Below are 17663 nucleotides of genomic sequence, written 5' to 3' on the forward strand. Positions count from 1 at the left end.
TAATTGCCTTTTTAAAGAACTCCGCTTGTTAAAAAGTTACTATATGATATTGCAATTTTAAGTCATGTAAAACCTCAGGCTAATACATATAAAGTTTATCTGTACAATTTGATATCTATATGTACATGTAATACTAGGAACCAGAAAAATGAATAAGAAATGTACATGGGAACTATCAAGTATAATTATAATTTGAAATCTTTTTGTATCAATTAACGTAAAAATGCTTATTTTAGATGCAGGAAGTCGAAAATTGTCGTATCGTTGAAGTAGGAATGATACAGTTTCTTCACTAATTTGACGACATCATATTATATCTATGTAAATAAAATCTTTGATATTATGTTCAGTTACATAATATATCGTTTGGCAATCATTTAGGAGTGTCAAATTTAATCGGCTTCGTATCATTTTAGGAAATGAGAAAACGAATTCAAAATGTCCACATTTGTGTCCGATTAGAACAAATTTATATATACATGTATATTTGGTTGATGCCATCGGAGAATAAATGTGTAATCATAAATTATACACATAACTCTATTTAAAAACTGCAAATTAAGAAAACGGAAATATTGAAACAATAGCAAGCAAAGAGTCGAATCAGAAAATCCAACACTGCTTAGTAAATTATTTAGGATCCGGAATGGAAAGGAAACCTGAGAAACAATTAAAAAGATGAAACATAATTGTCTACAAAAAACAAAATTTAATTTGACGAATTAAAGATAGCAAATTAAAGGGTTTTTATATTATCAAATTTCAAATGGTCTTACCAATTTAATCAGATATCTAATAAAATATATACAAGAAAGTTTCCCCATTAAGGTATCGTGTATTGTTTATAATAAGATATCTTATATCTTTTTAATAAATATATATATATGTTTTGAACAAATACTTTATGGGATGTCTTGTATTGTTTATAAGATATCTTTAAAAGTATAAGATATAGTATTTTCCTTATTGGATATTATATAAAGGCGTAAAAGTTTTTGCAGACGGACAAGTGCCTGTGACAAAATGTATCATTCCCCAAAACTTACATGTGGATTTAAAAACAATGTCCTGAAGTAATCACGATTAGAGATTTTTTGTTGTCAAATTATCGAATAAAAATGCAAATGTCATTATATGAACATATCTTAACATTAATATGATAACATCTGGAAACATCAATAGATACATGTATGTTTAAAGATTAAGCCCATTAGCAAACTGTACTACTTGTAGAGGTATGGGGAGGGTTAAGATCTCACAAACCCTGCCGAATTTTTTGTGGCTCTCCTAAGTCAGGAGCCCGTCTGGCCTTTGTTAGCCTTGTATGTGTTTTTTGATCTAGTACAATTTTTGTTAGGGACCGGCTGACCCGCATCCAGCCGCAGTAATCTCTCGTTGTGTTGAAGACCCATGATTGGTGGTATTTTTGCTGTTTTATGCTCTTTGGTGATTTTTTTTAAAGCACATTCCCCATTTCCATTAACAAATTTATTGTGTATTGTCTATTTTTGAAGAGCTTGTTAACCCCCTTATTTTGAAAACATTTTTTTTTTTTTGTATTTTTCTTGAAGTTTTATATATGAGACAATATCTGAAAAAGTCTAGTTTTTGGCAATAAGAAAAAACCAAAAAAAAAATCTTTAGACCATGTATTTTAATAGCACAAATCGAAGAACACACATTGGGGATCTAGGAACTGTTGTCTGTAATTCAAATAATTGTTTAATAAGGAAACAATGGCAATTTAAAAAATGGTACAAAAAAAATCCAGTTCTTTCCTGTTACCAAAGTGAATCAATTTTAAACAGTTTCTAATGGGAATAAGGAATAAGTTTAAGACACTATTTGTGGTTTACTAGTATATCCTGCAATAGTTTATCAAATGCCAATTATTGATTTTAGCATTTGTAATACAAAAGGTTTAGAAATATACTTAAATATAGTCAGATATGTCGGTAACATGAAAGAATCTTGAGTAACAGGACAACGGTAACAGGACAGAGTTGGTAACAGAAAGGATTTTTCTGCTTTATTTTAAAGTTTAAGAAAAATAAATCATTTTAGATTGGTCAAAATTGGAAGATAACAGCAAACAATGTCATTTATCCTTTGAAACTGTATTTGCAAGATGAAAAATCTGCCTAGGTAATGAAAAATCCTAAAATAAATTCCTTTCTGTTACTATCTACTATACTAGAATTGCACAATGTTCTCTGCTGTTATCAATAGCAAAAAAACTATTTTTTTATTCAATATACTGTATATTATTTTGAAGTTTATTTGATATGGTGGTGATAACTTATATTAAATGAAATGGTTGGCATATAGTAGATTAACTGTTCGATTCTTCAGTGAAATTGTCTTGAACATCCTTCCTGTTACTGATGATGGTTATGCTGTTACTTTTGATCAGGTAACATGACAGAACGTAACAGAAAGGAATAACGCGATAGTTTTTGTCCTTTTTATCACATTAAATGTAAGTGTATTTCCTGTGACATACAACTTTTAAAAAGATGATATAAAAACACACTTAATGTTGTGGTGCACACTTAAAAATATTCTCAGAAAGTGTAAAAAAAAAAGGCTATAACAGGATAGAACACCAATAAGTATTTTTCTATAAATTCTTACCTTGGATGGGCTTGAATTTTCAAACCTGGCCGCCTTTCCAACTATTTCTTTGTACTAATACATTCAGGGAATGATGCTCTTCACAATACATAATGGGAAAATAACTCTTGGTCTTGTAAACGTTTCCACAGTTAAAAAAAAACAGTGGTAACAGGAGGGAAATCATCCCTGGGGACAATTTTTTTTTCTCTTAAAATTTGCAAAATTTTATTACATGCTATAGTTATAATATAAAAAGACAAATTAGGGGCAAGTTTATTAAATAATATATCATATATGTGAGAATCGGACGCCTCTTTAATTAATTTGGATATTATTTGAAAGATTTAGTTTTCAAAAAAACACAGGGGACAACATGATTTTAGGGGGGGGGGGGTTGAACATTTAAATTACAATATTTTATTGGAAGAAATATAAGAATGAGTGTTTAATTGACAGGAGTTGGTGCATTATGGAAGCTGGCTTGTCCTGTTTTAGATTTTTTGTCAGATTTTCGGAATCCTCTGGTTTTATCCATTTGAATACTTTGAAAAAATTTGCCCGGTGACCCCCATTTTTCTTTCTGTAAATCTTTAACATGTATAATGATAAGTCATCTGTAAAAGTCTTATAAAATTTTGATTACTTTTTAACAGTTTTTGAGAACTTCAACATGTCAATGATAAAGCTATGAAAAGTCAAGAGAGAATATTTTCCCGCCAAAATTTCAATGGCTAATATCTCGAAAACAAGCATGGTGACCTATATATTTTTTTTGCTCTTTGGATTCCTTTATTAATCCCCTATCTTTATAAACTAGTGTTTTGAAAAGTTAATTACTTTGAAACTGAGAAGCGAACTCCCTTATATAATTTAGTTTATACTGAAACTTAAAATTTTCAAAAAAGATGGTTGAATAAAAAAATAATTGCTGGTGAAGTGAGGGACATGGAAATTAGACTTTTTCAGATATTGTCTCATATATGAAGCAATTAACTAAATTTGTAATTAAATATTATTCATATAGTACTACTCTATCTATAAATATATATATTAAAAGTTGGGACAAATTGTTTGAACTAAATTAGTTGGAACGAATTGACCATCGATTGACTTGGTACGAATTGTCCAAATCTGGAACGAACTGGCTTGGAACGAATCGGACTTGGAACGAATTGACTTTTGTCGTACGAGACAGAATGAGGACGACAGTATTTGGGGCGAACGAATACGGTATCGGACCTAGTAAAAATGGCAGCTCTCAAAAGAAAACATGACTTTGATGCGCCAACTTCAAATTGTACAAGCAAGGTCTTGCGCACGAATGTTTCGTGTTGGAATTTACAAAAATTAACATCTTTAGGTATTTCGTATTCAAAAAATAGTTTAACTTCTCCATTAGAAGTTTTAGATAGCGTCCCGTTTATTTGTAAAGACGTTTCAGACGATTGCGAAAGTTTGATCAATTACCTGTCAGACTGCATTGATTTTACTATATCAACAAATAAACATGGTATTATATTTGAGGAATCTCAGGACGAACATTTGTCAAGAAGACGAGAGTACAGATCTGACGTTGCGAGAAGAATGGTTGAAACAATTGACCAGAATTTGAATAAGTTGAAATTAAATTACTCTACTTTTGTAGAATCAGGATCATTAGTTTCCAGGTACATTGTATTATAAACAGGCAGCCCCCTTTTCTGGAAAAAAATTGGTTAATTATATAGGGAATAACTTAAGCTTGACCAGAGTGCCCCCCTTTTCTTAGGCAGCCAGTGGGTCCTCACTATTCATCACCTGCCACTGTGGATAACTGGTCATGTCATGTTAATAGTATCTTAAACTCAGGAAATTTTCCCAAAATTTGGGCAAAAGGATATATAGTTCCTTTATTTAAAAGTGGTTCAAAAGATGATCCTTCAAATTATAGAAGAATTACCTTTGGGAGTTGTTTAGGCAAGTTATTTGTGAAAATTTTAAATATTCGTTTAGAGAAATTTTTGGCAAATATAGAAATATTATTAAACCGGAACAAATTGGTTTCTGTAAAGGCAAGCGCACCAGTGATCATCATTTAGTTTTGAGAACTCTTATAGAAAAGTATACTCAACAAGGCAATAAAAAATTCTTTACATGCTTTGTTGACCTACGAAGAGCCTTTGATACTGTTAATCATGATGGACTTTTTTATAAACTGAGAAATATTGGAGTCAGTGATTTATTATATAACACTCTTAAAGATATGTATAATAATATTGAACTTTGTAGACAAATATTCTATGACTGAAAACTTTACATCTAACATAGGAGTCAAACAAGGGGATAATTTAAGCCCCACTTTATTTAAAATTTTTATAAATGATATTCTTGACTCTTTTGATGAGACCTGTATTTTAAATTCCTTACAGCTTAATTGCTTATTGTATGCAGATGACTTAGTATTAATGTCAGAAACAGCTGATGGTCTACAGAGGTGTATTGATAAACTATATAATTACTGTGATAAATGGGGACTCCAAATAAATATAAAGAAAACTAAATCAGTAGTTTTTAATAAAACAGGAAAACTAGATGAAAAAATATTTAATATTAATAATATACCTATTGAAAGGGCTAGGGGCTATAAATATTTAGGAATTTATGTGAGTGCAAGTGGAAGCTTTACAGAGGCTAAAGATGATTTATATAAAAGGGGATTGAAAGCTTTATTTAAATATAAAAAAAGTTTTAACTTATATAAACCTAAAATTAACACACTTGCACATATAATTGGTCATACAATGTACTGTGAAACCTGTGTTGTTATATGGGAGTGAAATATGGGGATCTTCAGTAATAAATAAACTAAATAAATATGAACATAATCTTTTTAAACTATGCAAGGACATGAAACAAGAAAGTATTCATGTCAAATTCTGTAAATTTTCTTTGAGTTTAGGTAAAAAATCTACAAATATAGCTGTATTGGGTGAAATGGGAAGATATCCCTTATTTCTTGAAGTAATTTTAAATATGTTTAGATATTATAAATATATATTAAAGTCTGATGATATCCTTCTCTCTGAAGCCCTGAATGTCTCTAGATCACTAAATAGTTTAAACAAAAATAGTTGGTATAGTTGTATTGCTATTCTTATGAAATATCTTGATATAGATCTTAAACTTGTTAAAAATTCAAAGATGGATTTAAAATCACTAATTTACCGGAAATTAAAACAGAAATATTCTTGTATCTGGAAATCTGAACTTTACAATGATAGACAAAATAAACAGCATGAAAATAAACTAAGAACTTACAGATTATTTAAAGAAAATATTTATATGGAAAAGTACTTATTAATTTTAAATGAGGATGAAAGGCGACTGCTCACTAAGTTCAGAGTCAGTGCACATAAATTAGAAATTGAAAGAGGCAGATATGTGGGGCTTCGAGTGGAGGATAGAATATGTAAATTATGTAACACTGAAGTTGAAGATGAAATTCATTTTCTTCTTCAGTGTCCTGTTTTAGAAAATAAAAGATCTGAATATATAGATTACTTAAATAAGGTTAACAAAAACTTTAAAAGCCTCCCAAATAAATCAAAATTAATATGGTTAATGTCATCTGAGGATAATGTTATAATTAAAAAAGTAAGTTTATAGTTATTGTGTACTTTATTCAAAGAGAGAAAATTAATTCTAGATACAGTTTAGTCACCGGTAGTTTGTCCATCTATACTATATTGTAAAACTATATATATATATATCTTTTCTGCAAAATTTATTTGGTTGAAAAAGACTTGACTTTGTTTAATTGTTAAATAATCAATGTAATCAATATGTAATCACTTGTATGAAATTGAACTTAATTGTACTGCTCAAATTATTGGGCGTCATAATTGACAATAAAAAACTTTGTATTTTGTCAGGTGATGAAATTGTATTGAACCTGGGATGATGAAGGTTTCAGGCCTGTTAGCTCCCAATACAAGTTTGCATCCTACATGTTCACACCTCACATGTTTGCCCCTGAAGTCCGTTTGCACCCTACACGTTTGCGCCCAATGTTTATTAGAATTTCAGTTGGATTATTAGATATTTTTTATGCGTTACAGTGTATATACGATGTATCAAATAACTCTATTTTCTGGAATACAATTTGTGGAATTATTTTATTATTAATTTGATTATTAATTTTATTAAATGTTTTAAATTATATATGATTACTGCATTACTGCTAATTGGTATTTACAATGTATTTATATGTTACAGGGAATTTGTGAAATCAGGGATTGCATGAAAATTGATACATAAAAATAATATCATTATACACAAGTTCTAGCTCACAGTGTTTATTAAACAAATATATTTCAAAATCATTAGTGATCATTAGTCTACTTTTATATTATGAAAAACACATTTCTAAAAGCATGTTATACTTAATTGTAACAGGGATTTTTCCAAAATCCCTAGCCCTATTTTCAGTTATTTTGTAAAATGCCTAACAATTTCAGGGATTTTACAAAACCACTGAAACTGTTAGTGAGTTTACAAAATCACTAAATAGTCCAGTGATTTTTACAAAATCCCTGGTTTTACAAATTCCCTGTAACATACAAGATGTATACACAGTAAAAAAAGAAATATGTATAGCAATACAGTAACCAAAACATGATTAGGAATTATTCAACACAAAAAAATAAAATACTGGTTGTCAGAATCTTACTTTATTTAGAAACAGTGAAAAAAAAAATATATTTACAGCAATACACTTACCATAACTCAATTACAAGTTATCAAACACAAAACCAATAGAAATTGGGCTCGAACCTGTAGGATGCGAACAGACTTTTGGTGCGAAGGTGTAGGGTGAGAAAGAGAAAGGGGGCGAATGTGAATGGGCTGTGAACATGATTGGGCGCAAACAGACCCGTATTCGTGCCTTTAAGTGGGTGTACCCCAAATGACCAGCCAAGTAGTTTAATTTTGTTTTATTTTTAGTAAACCTCTATTTTAATTGTTTTCACTTAGAAAATATGTCATGTATGTCAAAGTTACTGACAAACACCATTTGAGATTTTTGCCTGTCAACTTATATATATCATATATATAGAGGGATAAGTCAACCCGCAAAAATCTCAAATGGTGTTTGTCTGCAGTATCTTTCGACATATATATATATATAAATGACTCGTCTAAACATCAACTCAACAATATTAGATCTGTAAATTTGCTTTTGCAAATTTTTTGTTCTTCCCTCGCCGGGATTCGAACCCATGCTACTGAGATATCGGGACACCAAATCGCCTGCACTGTATACAGTGCGCTAGACCACACAACCACCTTGGCTTCACAAAAATAAAGCTTTCGGTGGCCGTGTGTTACCTTTCCTCGTCAGTTTTAATCTAGCGTCGTAATACAGTACATGATATATAAGGCATGGAGATGTTATTGTTACAGATCAGCTCAATTATTTATAGTAAAGGATCCTTCAAATTAATGCAAGATACAGTCACAGAAAATAATTATATTCATAAGTACATGTACGTCTGAGTCAGAGACAACTCTACAACAGATTTATCCATGGGATCACCAGCAATGAATATATATATAAACGCCTAAAAAAGTGTACACAACAACTCCAAATACAAAAAAACGTAACTATAAATGTAATTATTTATAAATATTTCGGATAACAGATATCCTTCCTCAGTCAGATTCTGATGTTAAATGAATCATCTTTCAGTCTTCTTAGATAAAACTATTACAATCTTGAAATTTATACAATAAAAAATGTCAAACCCAACATCAGTTAAGACGCTTGCACCATTCTAAAAATTTGTTAAACATGACATAGGTATTGTAATAGTTTTATCTAAGAAGACTTAAAGATGATTCATTTAACATCAGAATCTAACTGAGGAAGGATATCTGTTATCCGAAATATTTATAAATAATTACATTTATAGTTACCTTTTTTTGTATTTGGAGTTGTTGTGTACACTTTTTTAGGCGTTTATATAATTTATTTATTGTGTACATGTATCGTTACTCGTAACGATCCAGCGCCCTCGTGGGGAAAATCGTTGACTACTATTCAGACGTTTTATATATATATATATAAATGTATATGTTTGGTAATAGTTTTGCTTTAAATTCTGATGTATTTGCATTTTATATTTGATACTATATTATAACATGAATTGATGTACAATGTACATGTTGTACATACCACTGCCTACATATTTATGTACAATATACAAAATGGTTTTAGTACTATGTATAAAACTGTAAATTTCATAAATCGCAAAAAACAAAAATGATTTAATTCCATTATTATTATATTGTTATTTATAGAGAAAATATTCCATTGATATATGCAGCAGCAGTCCACTTCATTCTTCGAGTTAGAGAATTTGTTGTTAGAACATTAAAAGGCAATAATTATGATGAGCAGTTCTTCACAGAATTGATGTTAAAATTTGGAGAGATGTTTTGTATGATTTCTGAGTAAGTATGAAAGTAAATTTCCAAAGAAACGTTATCATGATTTTATGAATGGGGATTCCTGTTTTCAATCTTGTTTTGAAAGTTTTCATTTGAAATAATTTTTAAAGTATCAACATGATCAATATTACAGTACAGCTGGAAGTATAAAGCAGTCAAAACAAAACAAAACTATTTTGTTTAACATTGTGCAATTCTCTGCATATCTGAATCCTGTTTTAGGCAAAAGAACCACAGAATTATCAACCCTTTATTCTCTGAATTATAAACTGAATACCAAGTGCATGAAGAGCTGATAAAATAAGTGCTTCTTAACATGAAAATAACTCTCAGGTCACTCTTTCCTAATTTAAGTTGATATGTGTGTATGCATGTGGTTGTTGAATTAGTATTGAAAATGTGGTATATTTAGATATTGATTGATATAAAATGGATGTACTGTCAGTGTTCTCCCCAGGATTTTTGGATAGGGCTGTGGTAAGCCCGTGATTTATGACAATTCTGAGTAACTTTGTTGTGGCGCGGTTGGTTTGTAAGTGATTTGTTATGTGTTTTTTTTATATTATGCTATTGATGTTTTCTCTTGTAATGATGTCCTCATCATGCTCATGGAAGTTACCCCTTTGTTTGCTAATGTTATTGTCTGGATATAGACATGATAGAAGAAAAGTCTTTTTTTCTCCATTGTAAAGTTTTTAAGAGTGTGTGTTATACACCCATGCTTTTAAAAATTATAAATTACTTGTTGAAAATTAAAAAAATTATAAATAGACACGACTTTTCAAGTCTCTTGCCTGAGGTGTGCCTCTCTGGAGGTGTACCGGTACCTACATGTAGATTGTCAAAAGTTATAAAATACAGATAATGCATTTTTGTTAACATTGTATAGGAACATTGAAAGAAAGCAAATTGTGCAAGTTGAAGAGTAACAAGGCAAATAAACATGTATTAATAATTGATATTTCAATATGGAATGCATCTGTGAAGTATGTACATAATAAAACGAACACGAATTAATGACAGTTGATCAGAACTGAAATACACATAGTTAATTTTCTGGCATTTGATGTCTTGTTCAGGACGTAAAGTCGTTAATTCTTTATCTCATTTAAGGCAATACTAAAGTGGTTGCTGTATCTCAGCTGCATCATAATGCAACCAATCAGAATATATCATGTGATAAGTAATTAATTCAAGATGGCGTGTATGTCAACTGAAACTAATAGCTGTGCACAGTGATGCGAAGCAACAAATGTTTTGAGCATGTTGAATTAAATTAACATTTGCAAAGAAATGACATGCAGTTAATTTACATTTACATGATTAACATGATTTATGAATATTGATATTATATCAATTGTTTCACAGCACTGATAGACCTCTGATTTATTTTTTAGTTCTGGTGGTTCAAAACAAAGGTTTTTTAGAGTTGGTGACACAATGGTTTCATCTGTTCCTGATATCCGTTACAGTTTAATAGATTTAAGAGATCTGCCCTTTCAAACAGTAGCTGTTGTTTCTGTTGTTAAGGTAAGTTCTGAAAATTTTGGATGATATAGATTCTTTGAGCATTTGATACATGTAATTAAGTAAATTAATCATTGACATGTGGCAATGATATCATTTCACATACCATTATCAAGTGGAATGGGGGTTAAAACAAATTACAAAATATAGTCTGTAAAATATTTTACATTTAACTTTTTTCTCATGAATATTGCAATTTCAATGCATAACTGAGGAAGTTTTTTGTAAAGATTTTGGCATGTTTATTTATATACCCCTCCATGGAGCCGGTTAGAGCAACAAACTTTTTTAACTTAGCTGCAGTGAAGATAATGCCACCAATAGGACATATTCCTTGAAATATTTCTCCTCCAAAAGTTAACAAGTAGAAATATTAATGTTTACCAAATGAACTAAATTTTGCACAATTTCATTTTGATAGGTAAAAAAGATGAGCAACTTTAAATGCAATGGTGAAAATTGTCCAAAATCTAATCAAACTGTAAACTCAATAGAAGATCAATGTGCAACATCAGATCATAGAGAGCCATCCGTCATCCATACAGTAAATAATACAACTTCAACATCATCAGTGATGAGAAGTTGTCAGTTCTCAACCACTACAGCAGTTTCATCAACTGTTAGCTCCACAGAAAATACAGACCTTGGTTCTTCTTCAAGAATGAGTGATTTCAATATACACACACTTGATCCAACAATACTAGGAGAACATGGTGGAGAACTCTTGGCAGAATATGAAACTGTTGCTACCCGTCCCTATGTTATAGGAATGATTGTACATGGAACAAAGGTATTTTAGAGTTATAGTCATATGAAGTGTAGTACATGTACAAATGATATATTTATTACTGTGAAAGTACTTTTATTCGTGGGGTACCAATTTTCGTGGTTTTCGTGGATGACTTTATCCACGAATTTAACTGTCCAACGAAATAAAACAACCATTGTCCAAATCAAGACATGGAAAGATCCCCATCGGTAGGTTAGACTATTGATATGATCTAGAGAATATATATTGAATAACACCAAATCTGAGAACACTTTAATAGCAGTCACAGAACTACAACCGCATGCAGGATTATACCCATTTAATCTTTAATAACCTAAACTACAATTTTTTATCTTTTAATTCTCATAAAAAATATTTTTGATCGATGAAAGTCAGTTTTCCGGTATTGATATGCTAGTATGATAAAGTGTTCATTTTATAGCCTCATAGTTCTCGTACATTAATTTGAAGAATTATTTGACAATTCAAGATACGTATATAGCATTTGTTTATGTTACTGTATTCTTTAGGTGACATGTTTATGGCCTAATTAACACCTTTGATGGTTTTTAATCTGTTGATCACTTTATCATGGGTTAATAAGTGTTATCACTACGATTTACACGGGTCAATGTTTATTTTGCAATTTCCTTCAATCTAGACTATTTGTAACCTTCGTTTCTAAAGGCTTTAATTTTCATTTATTTTTTTTAGAAAACTTAAATCCACGAATTTAAAAACCCACGAACATGTAAATATTGCTCAAACCACGAAAATTGATACCCACGAATTAAAGTACTTTCACAGTAATATAATCACAAATCTTATCGCATGTATCATGTGTATGAAACATGATAGTATGAAATTCAAAACAGTGTAGCTGTGGCCATTGATTGACACATTAAAATCATTCATTGACTGGGACAATTTAGGTGAACGTTTGTATGTAACGACCAATGCTCACTATGTACTTTTTAAAGACACTTAAACTATGGGGTCACCAAAGGTTCTCAACACCTAAATAAAGTAATTCGAAAAATTAATCAGAAATAATACGATATTTTGATTTATATCAATTATATAAATCAAAACACAAAGGTTATTCCTGATTAATTTTTCGAATTATTTTATAATTAAAGGCGTTAAGAAACCTTTGTTGACCCCACAGTTTAAATGTCTATCGTAGGTACGTCATGAACAGTGGTTGTTACAGACAAACGTTCACGTAAATTGTCCCAGTCAATGGATGATTTTGATGGGTCAATCAATGGCCACAGCTACACTGTTTTGAATTTCATACTACATGTAGATCTATATAAAAATTTTCTAAAATATTTTTTTTCAATGTTTTTTTTTTATGTAAAAAATGTTCCATTTTGAAACTTATAAAAAAATGAGTAATTTGTTGCTTTTTTAGTTTCAGATAGGTATATAATTTTATATGTCATGTATGTAGTCCTTTAGAACTCTTGGAATTTATATTTTGGGCAATTTTAATAATCATGATAATGGTTGAAATGGAGACTAGTATATATGTACCAAAACAAATTAGAAAAATAAACCAAAAGTTGTCCATATATAATTTATTCAGTGCTTGTTTCTAAAACTACATATTAAATTAAGGTATATTTTCTATGGGTATTGATTAATAAAAAGGATGTTCAGCATGTTCAGGAAAAATCATAGGTGTATTATTTTTTTTTTCAAATATGAATATGGGATTTTGAGATTATAATGCACCATCTAAAATACACCTGTATTTTATATGATTTGACAGTAAAATGTCTTAATTTATGGTGGGGACAGTTATTTTAATGAGAAATTGATATGTACTTTTATCATTATCTGTTAACATGGTGGAAGTGGATTAAATCAAAGTAAGTCATGGTTAAAGGTACCCGGTCAAGCTTGAAAATTTTGAAAAACAATATTTTTGAAGAAAAAAAGTGTGAGCTTTGTCATACAGCTATTTTTTGCTACTCAAACATATCACAGAAGTGCTACTATATTCAGAGAAATGATAATGCACATGCTCAACTTACAAACAATATTTTCAGATATAACAATAGTAATGTATTTATTTACCTTTAATTTTAGATAATTGTTACTTGTTTGAAGTTACAAGAAGATGACTATGATGAAATAAAACAAAATGGTAAACTTTCTGATGATCATTCAGTGAACATAACTTATTCAAGACCATTTGATATATTCTATCCAGAAGACAGAAAGATTTTATACAGAGTATTTTTCAGACTATCAGACAAATGTTGTGCTAACTCATCTACAAGCTGAGAGGACATAGTCAATTTGAAAAACAAAATAATGCACCATGCATAAAGCCAAAGCTAAGTTGATCAGTTCATCTCAACGAAGTTTAGGAAGGACAAAATAGAAACCCTTGACAAAGTTTGGTGTTTTAGTGCTTATTTTATAAGACATATCTGAGATCTTATCTCAATAACTATATATAACATGTATAAATCATGTTAATATGTGTAGGGATGCAACTGAACATAAGAACAGCATCCAGGCAACTTTTGCTCACAGAGACCTACAAGTCATGGGCCATTGACTTTGGTTTTACATTGGCATTCATATCTCATTGTGTTGATCATTTAATCCTCTTGAACTGTGAGATTGTCATTCATGTAAAGGATTGGTTACTTTGTAATAAAGTTAAATTGACATGTGTTATACTTAATGTTCAATCTCAATAATAGGTTATTGTGCAATCATCTTAGTTGGGATACATGGAATAGGAATACACCTTGAAGAGAAATTACCTTAAATTTAAGCTCTCTTATATAATTAGCTAGTTCAATTGCTTTTAAAAAAAAATATGCACTGTTTTTCTCTCAATAAATTGGTTCAAGCACCAGTGTCAAGCAGTAATTTTGTAAATGAATATATGATGCATCAAATAATTTCACTACCCTGTAATTTTGTTTTGAGTCAAAACTTTTGACTTTGTGAAATTTAAGTTCAGAAATCATACTAATTCATCAAATTGTGTGCAGAGATGCACTTTGAAGTACTAATTGACAATATAAGTTCACTGTTGCTCATTTAATGGTGAATTGACTTTGGTCAAACGTAACTTCCAAAATCACATCTCAGTATCTTATTTGTTTTTACCCCCTTACATGAAGCAAACTTCATTTGTTTTTGTAGGATTTTTTTCTTAATAAAGTTTCATATTTGAATAAATATTACTATGCATTTGATCATTATATCAAATAGTTTTAAAACTTTATTCTAGATTTCAGAGAGAATACATTGTGCATAAGCTGTTAAATGGCATCAGGATTACGGAAATGCAATATACAACCAATAGAAATCCTTTAAACAAAACCATTTTCACATTTTATAAGGCAAAACAAATGACACAAAAATGATTCACAGCCAATTAATCTCTCTGTTTTAGTTAGGCATGTATACTTACTTTATTTAAGACATGTTTGTTTTATAAATACCAAATATAGAAATAGAAACATGTGTTTTGAATGCCAATAAGACTACTCACCACCAGAGACCAAATAATGTAGAAGTTAACAACTTAAGTGCACCATATGTCCTTCAACCATGAGCAAAGGCCATACTGCATAGCAGGCTATGAAAGGCTCTGATATGACAAATATAAAACAATTCATAATAGAAAATTAATGGCCTGATATATGTAGTAAACAATATAAGAAAAATCATTTTGATGTTCTGCAACAGAGGACAACCACTGATTAACAGACTCTTCACTTAGGACAGACACATACAGAATGCCAGGTTTTTGTGATACGATTGCTTTTAAGCAATCTGTAGACTTAATATACCATTGACTCAGGGCCATACCCTCGCGTCAACCGTTTTATTCTAAACATCAAGGAACATCTCAGATTCTTGAGATTGTCTTGCTTTAAATGGTATAAAAAACAAAAGGATTGAATTTAAACAACTGTCCTATAATGTTCTTCTCATAATCTTCATGACGTTTCGATATTTCCCTGGACTTTTATGCATGTTTTTAACAACACGGAAAATCAGAACTAAGCAGTATTTATATTTAGTGTTTTTATAAATTTAGAAACACGTCAGAGGGAATTCCACATTTTTGATAACATGCGAGAGTTCTCTGAATTCCGATCGATAAATCTATTTCTGTCAAATAAGAACTGAAGTGTAGTTTTCATATATGTCACCGTTATGAAACTGATATTTGATATTGTACTTCCATAAAGAAATGGAGGTCGTTTAATTAACATTTAATATACGTCCTTGCTACAAATCACAAGTGTAGGGTTTGTTTAAGTAATTATGCGTATATATAGTTTTCTTGTCTTGATTGCTTGCCTTGATTGAATGGTTGCTCTGGATTCCCCACTCCATTGATTAATTTGAAACTCACAAGATCCTTCTATGTATGTATGCTATTGAGGGTTATTGTTGTTGCATAATTTTAAATCATATGCATCATTTAAATTAAAATAAATGTAGTCCACAACGTAAATGTGTAACTAGAACACGCCTTCAGCCAAAATGGAGTCTTCCATATTATCGCTTCGAGTTGTCTCCCTTCCGTAAGTAACTTTCGTCAAACGACGATACGTCAAGAAAAATTAACTCGTTCTGTCGATAGAGTCTATCGGATAGACGTCGTATTATATTAAAACCGATCGCAATTTAAACAGAGGAATGTGTACGGAAAGGAGTCATGCCCACTGACCCAAAGGAAATTTAATATTTAAAGAGTTAGGAATAGGGGTTACACCTAGAATTCACGTAGGATAATATGTGATAAGGTACAACATGTACGACTCTCACTCTCAGTGACTGCTGTGGAAAATTCAAATTGGAATTAAAAGTACAAAAATAAAAGACAATTAGTACATTGTTCATACACTTGTATCGATGATTGACTATTTTTTAAAGTTTAATAACTATTCAGATTACGTAAATTACATTTTACGAGTATTTTACACCTGCAGTCGAATTATTTTTGAAAATAATACTAATACATGTATCAACGAAAACAATGGCAATCGTATCTCTAAGAGCAATCTGCTCTTTGATTAAAACAAATTCCTGCAACAACCCTTCCCTGACCTGGGACAGTAGTGTAACAGTACAACATAAGAACAAACTATAAAATTCAGCTTAAAAGAGTCGGATATGTCTCTGAAAGAGTTTATCTTTTTTGCCAACTTGTTTCTTTATTCATATGAGGCTGACTTCATACATGAGCTTCTTAGGAAGATAGTTAAGCAACCTCACATTCCGCTATGTAAATGAAGTTTTGCATCTAGACATTGATATTGATGGTCGGTTGGAAAAAAACTTTTAAGACAAAAGGTATGGTATCAGCTTCACAGTTGTGAACGTACAATTTCTATGTAGCAATATTCCAACAACGCCTGCATATGGAGTATATACCTTCTAGTTGTAACGATACTCCAGGGCTTGCATTTTCTATCATGATTTCTTTTATAGATGGTTGTTGAGCACAAGGAAGCTATTACCTAAAATCACCCAACGTTTTCGGTTGCTTTGTGTTAAGTTTTCTATGTTCAGTTGTGTTTTATCTTGAAGGCTTTTCGTTTAGTCTTTTTGATTTTTTAGCCATGATTTATTATCGACTTATGAATTTGAAGGCCCTTTTGGTATTGTTCGCCTTCTTTTAATCAACGAAAACATAACGACACCATAAAAGGTTTCCCGAAAACGGACAATCATTTGAAGATATGATAGTGTTGAACTGGGTTGATAATTAAAGATATGTACCCTCGCCCTTTATAAGCGCATATGCACGATTGGAGGATCCAAATGGACATAGACAACGGAGTTTCACATTCAAACCCTCTGAAATATTACATTTGTTGTTCTTTTAAAACTTGTTTAACTCCACCACATTCTGAAAGTGCCTGTCCAAAATTCATCATTTTCTACAAAAATTAGACATTTAGTTTTTTTTGTTTGAATTGTTTTTCATTTGTCATTGCGTGGCCTTTTGTAGCTGTTTTTGCGAAATGGGCAGTATTCATTGTGCAACGATCGACGATCAACAGTTGTTAACTTGTGTGTCATTTGGTCTCTGTTGGCAGATATTTCTCTCATTAACAATTATACCAAAACTTCTTTTATTATCATGATTATATGAAGCAATGTAGAAAGTTAAGATGTACAAAGTGTCGTTGCGTTTGTACTCATGAAAACTGTAGTTGATTTCAAGGGATCAAAGATCAATTATTTGAAAACGGCAAGATTTTGTAAC

General features: G+C 30.6%; 1 protein-coding gene across 2 annotated transcripts in view; it reads left to right on the forward strand.

Annotated features, from left to right (window-relative positions):
• Positions 1-14091, forward strand: part of LOC143064396 (uncharacterized) — a 31511-nt gene extending 17420 nt beyond the window's left edge. The window contains exons 1-5 of one of the 2 annotated variants that reach the window (XM_076237202.1): positions 3850-4283; positions 8956-9108; positions 10503-10635; positions 11054-11422; positions 13499-14091. In XM_076237202.1, the coding sequence (XP_076093317.1) occupies positions 3865-4283; positions 8956-9108; positions 10503-10635; positions 11054-11422; positions 13499-13696 (1272 nt within the window). In that variant the 5' untranslated portion in view covers positions 3850-3864 and the 3' untranslated portion in view covers positions 13697-14091. Of the gene's footprint in view, positions 1-3849; positions 4284-8955; positions 9109-10502; positions 10636-11053; positions 11423-13498 lie in introns of those variants that run through there. The other variant, XM_076237203.1, reaches the window with a different exon arrangement.
• Positions 14092-17663: the final 3572 nt, after the last annotated feature.

Source organism: Mytilus galloprovincialis, chromosome 2 (genome assembly GCF_965363235.1).
Source record: "Mytilus galloprovincialis chromosome 2, xbMytGall1.hap1.1, whole genome shotgun sequence".
In the NCBI taxonomy this organism is placed as follows: domain Eukaryota; kingdom Metazoa; phylum Mollusca; class Bivalvia; order Mytilida; family Mytilidae; genus Mytilus; species Mytilus galloprovincialis.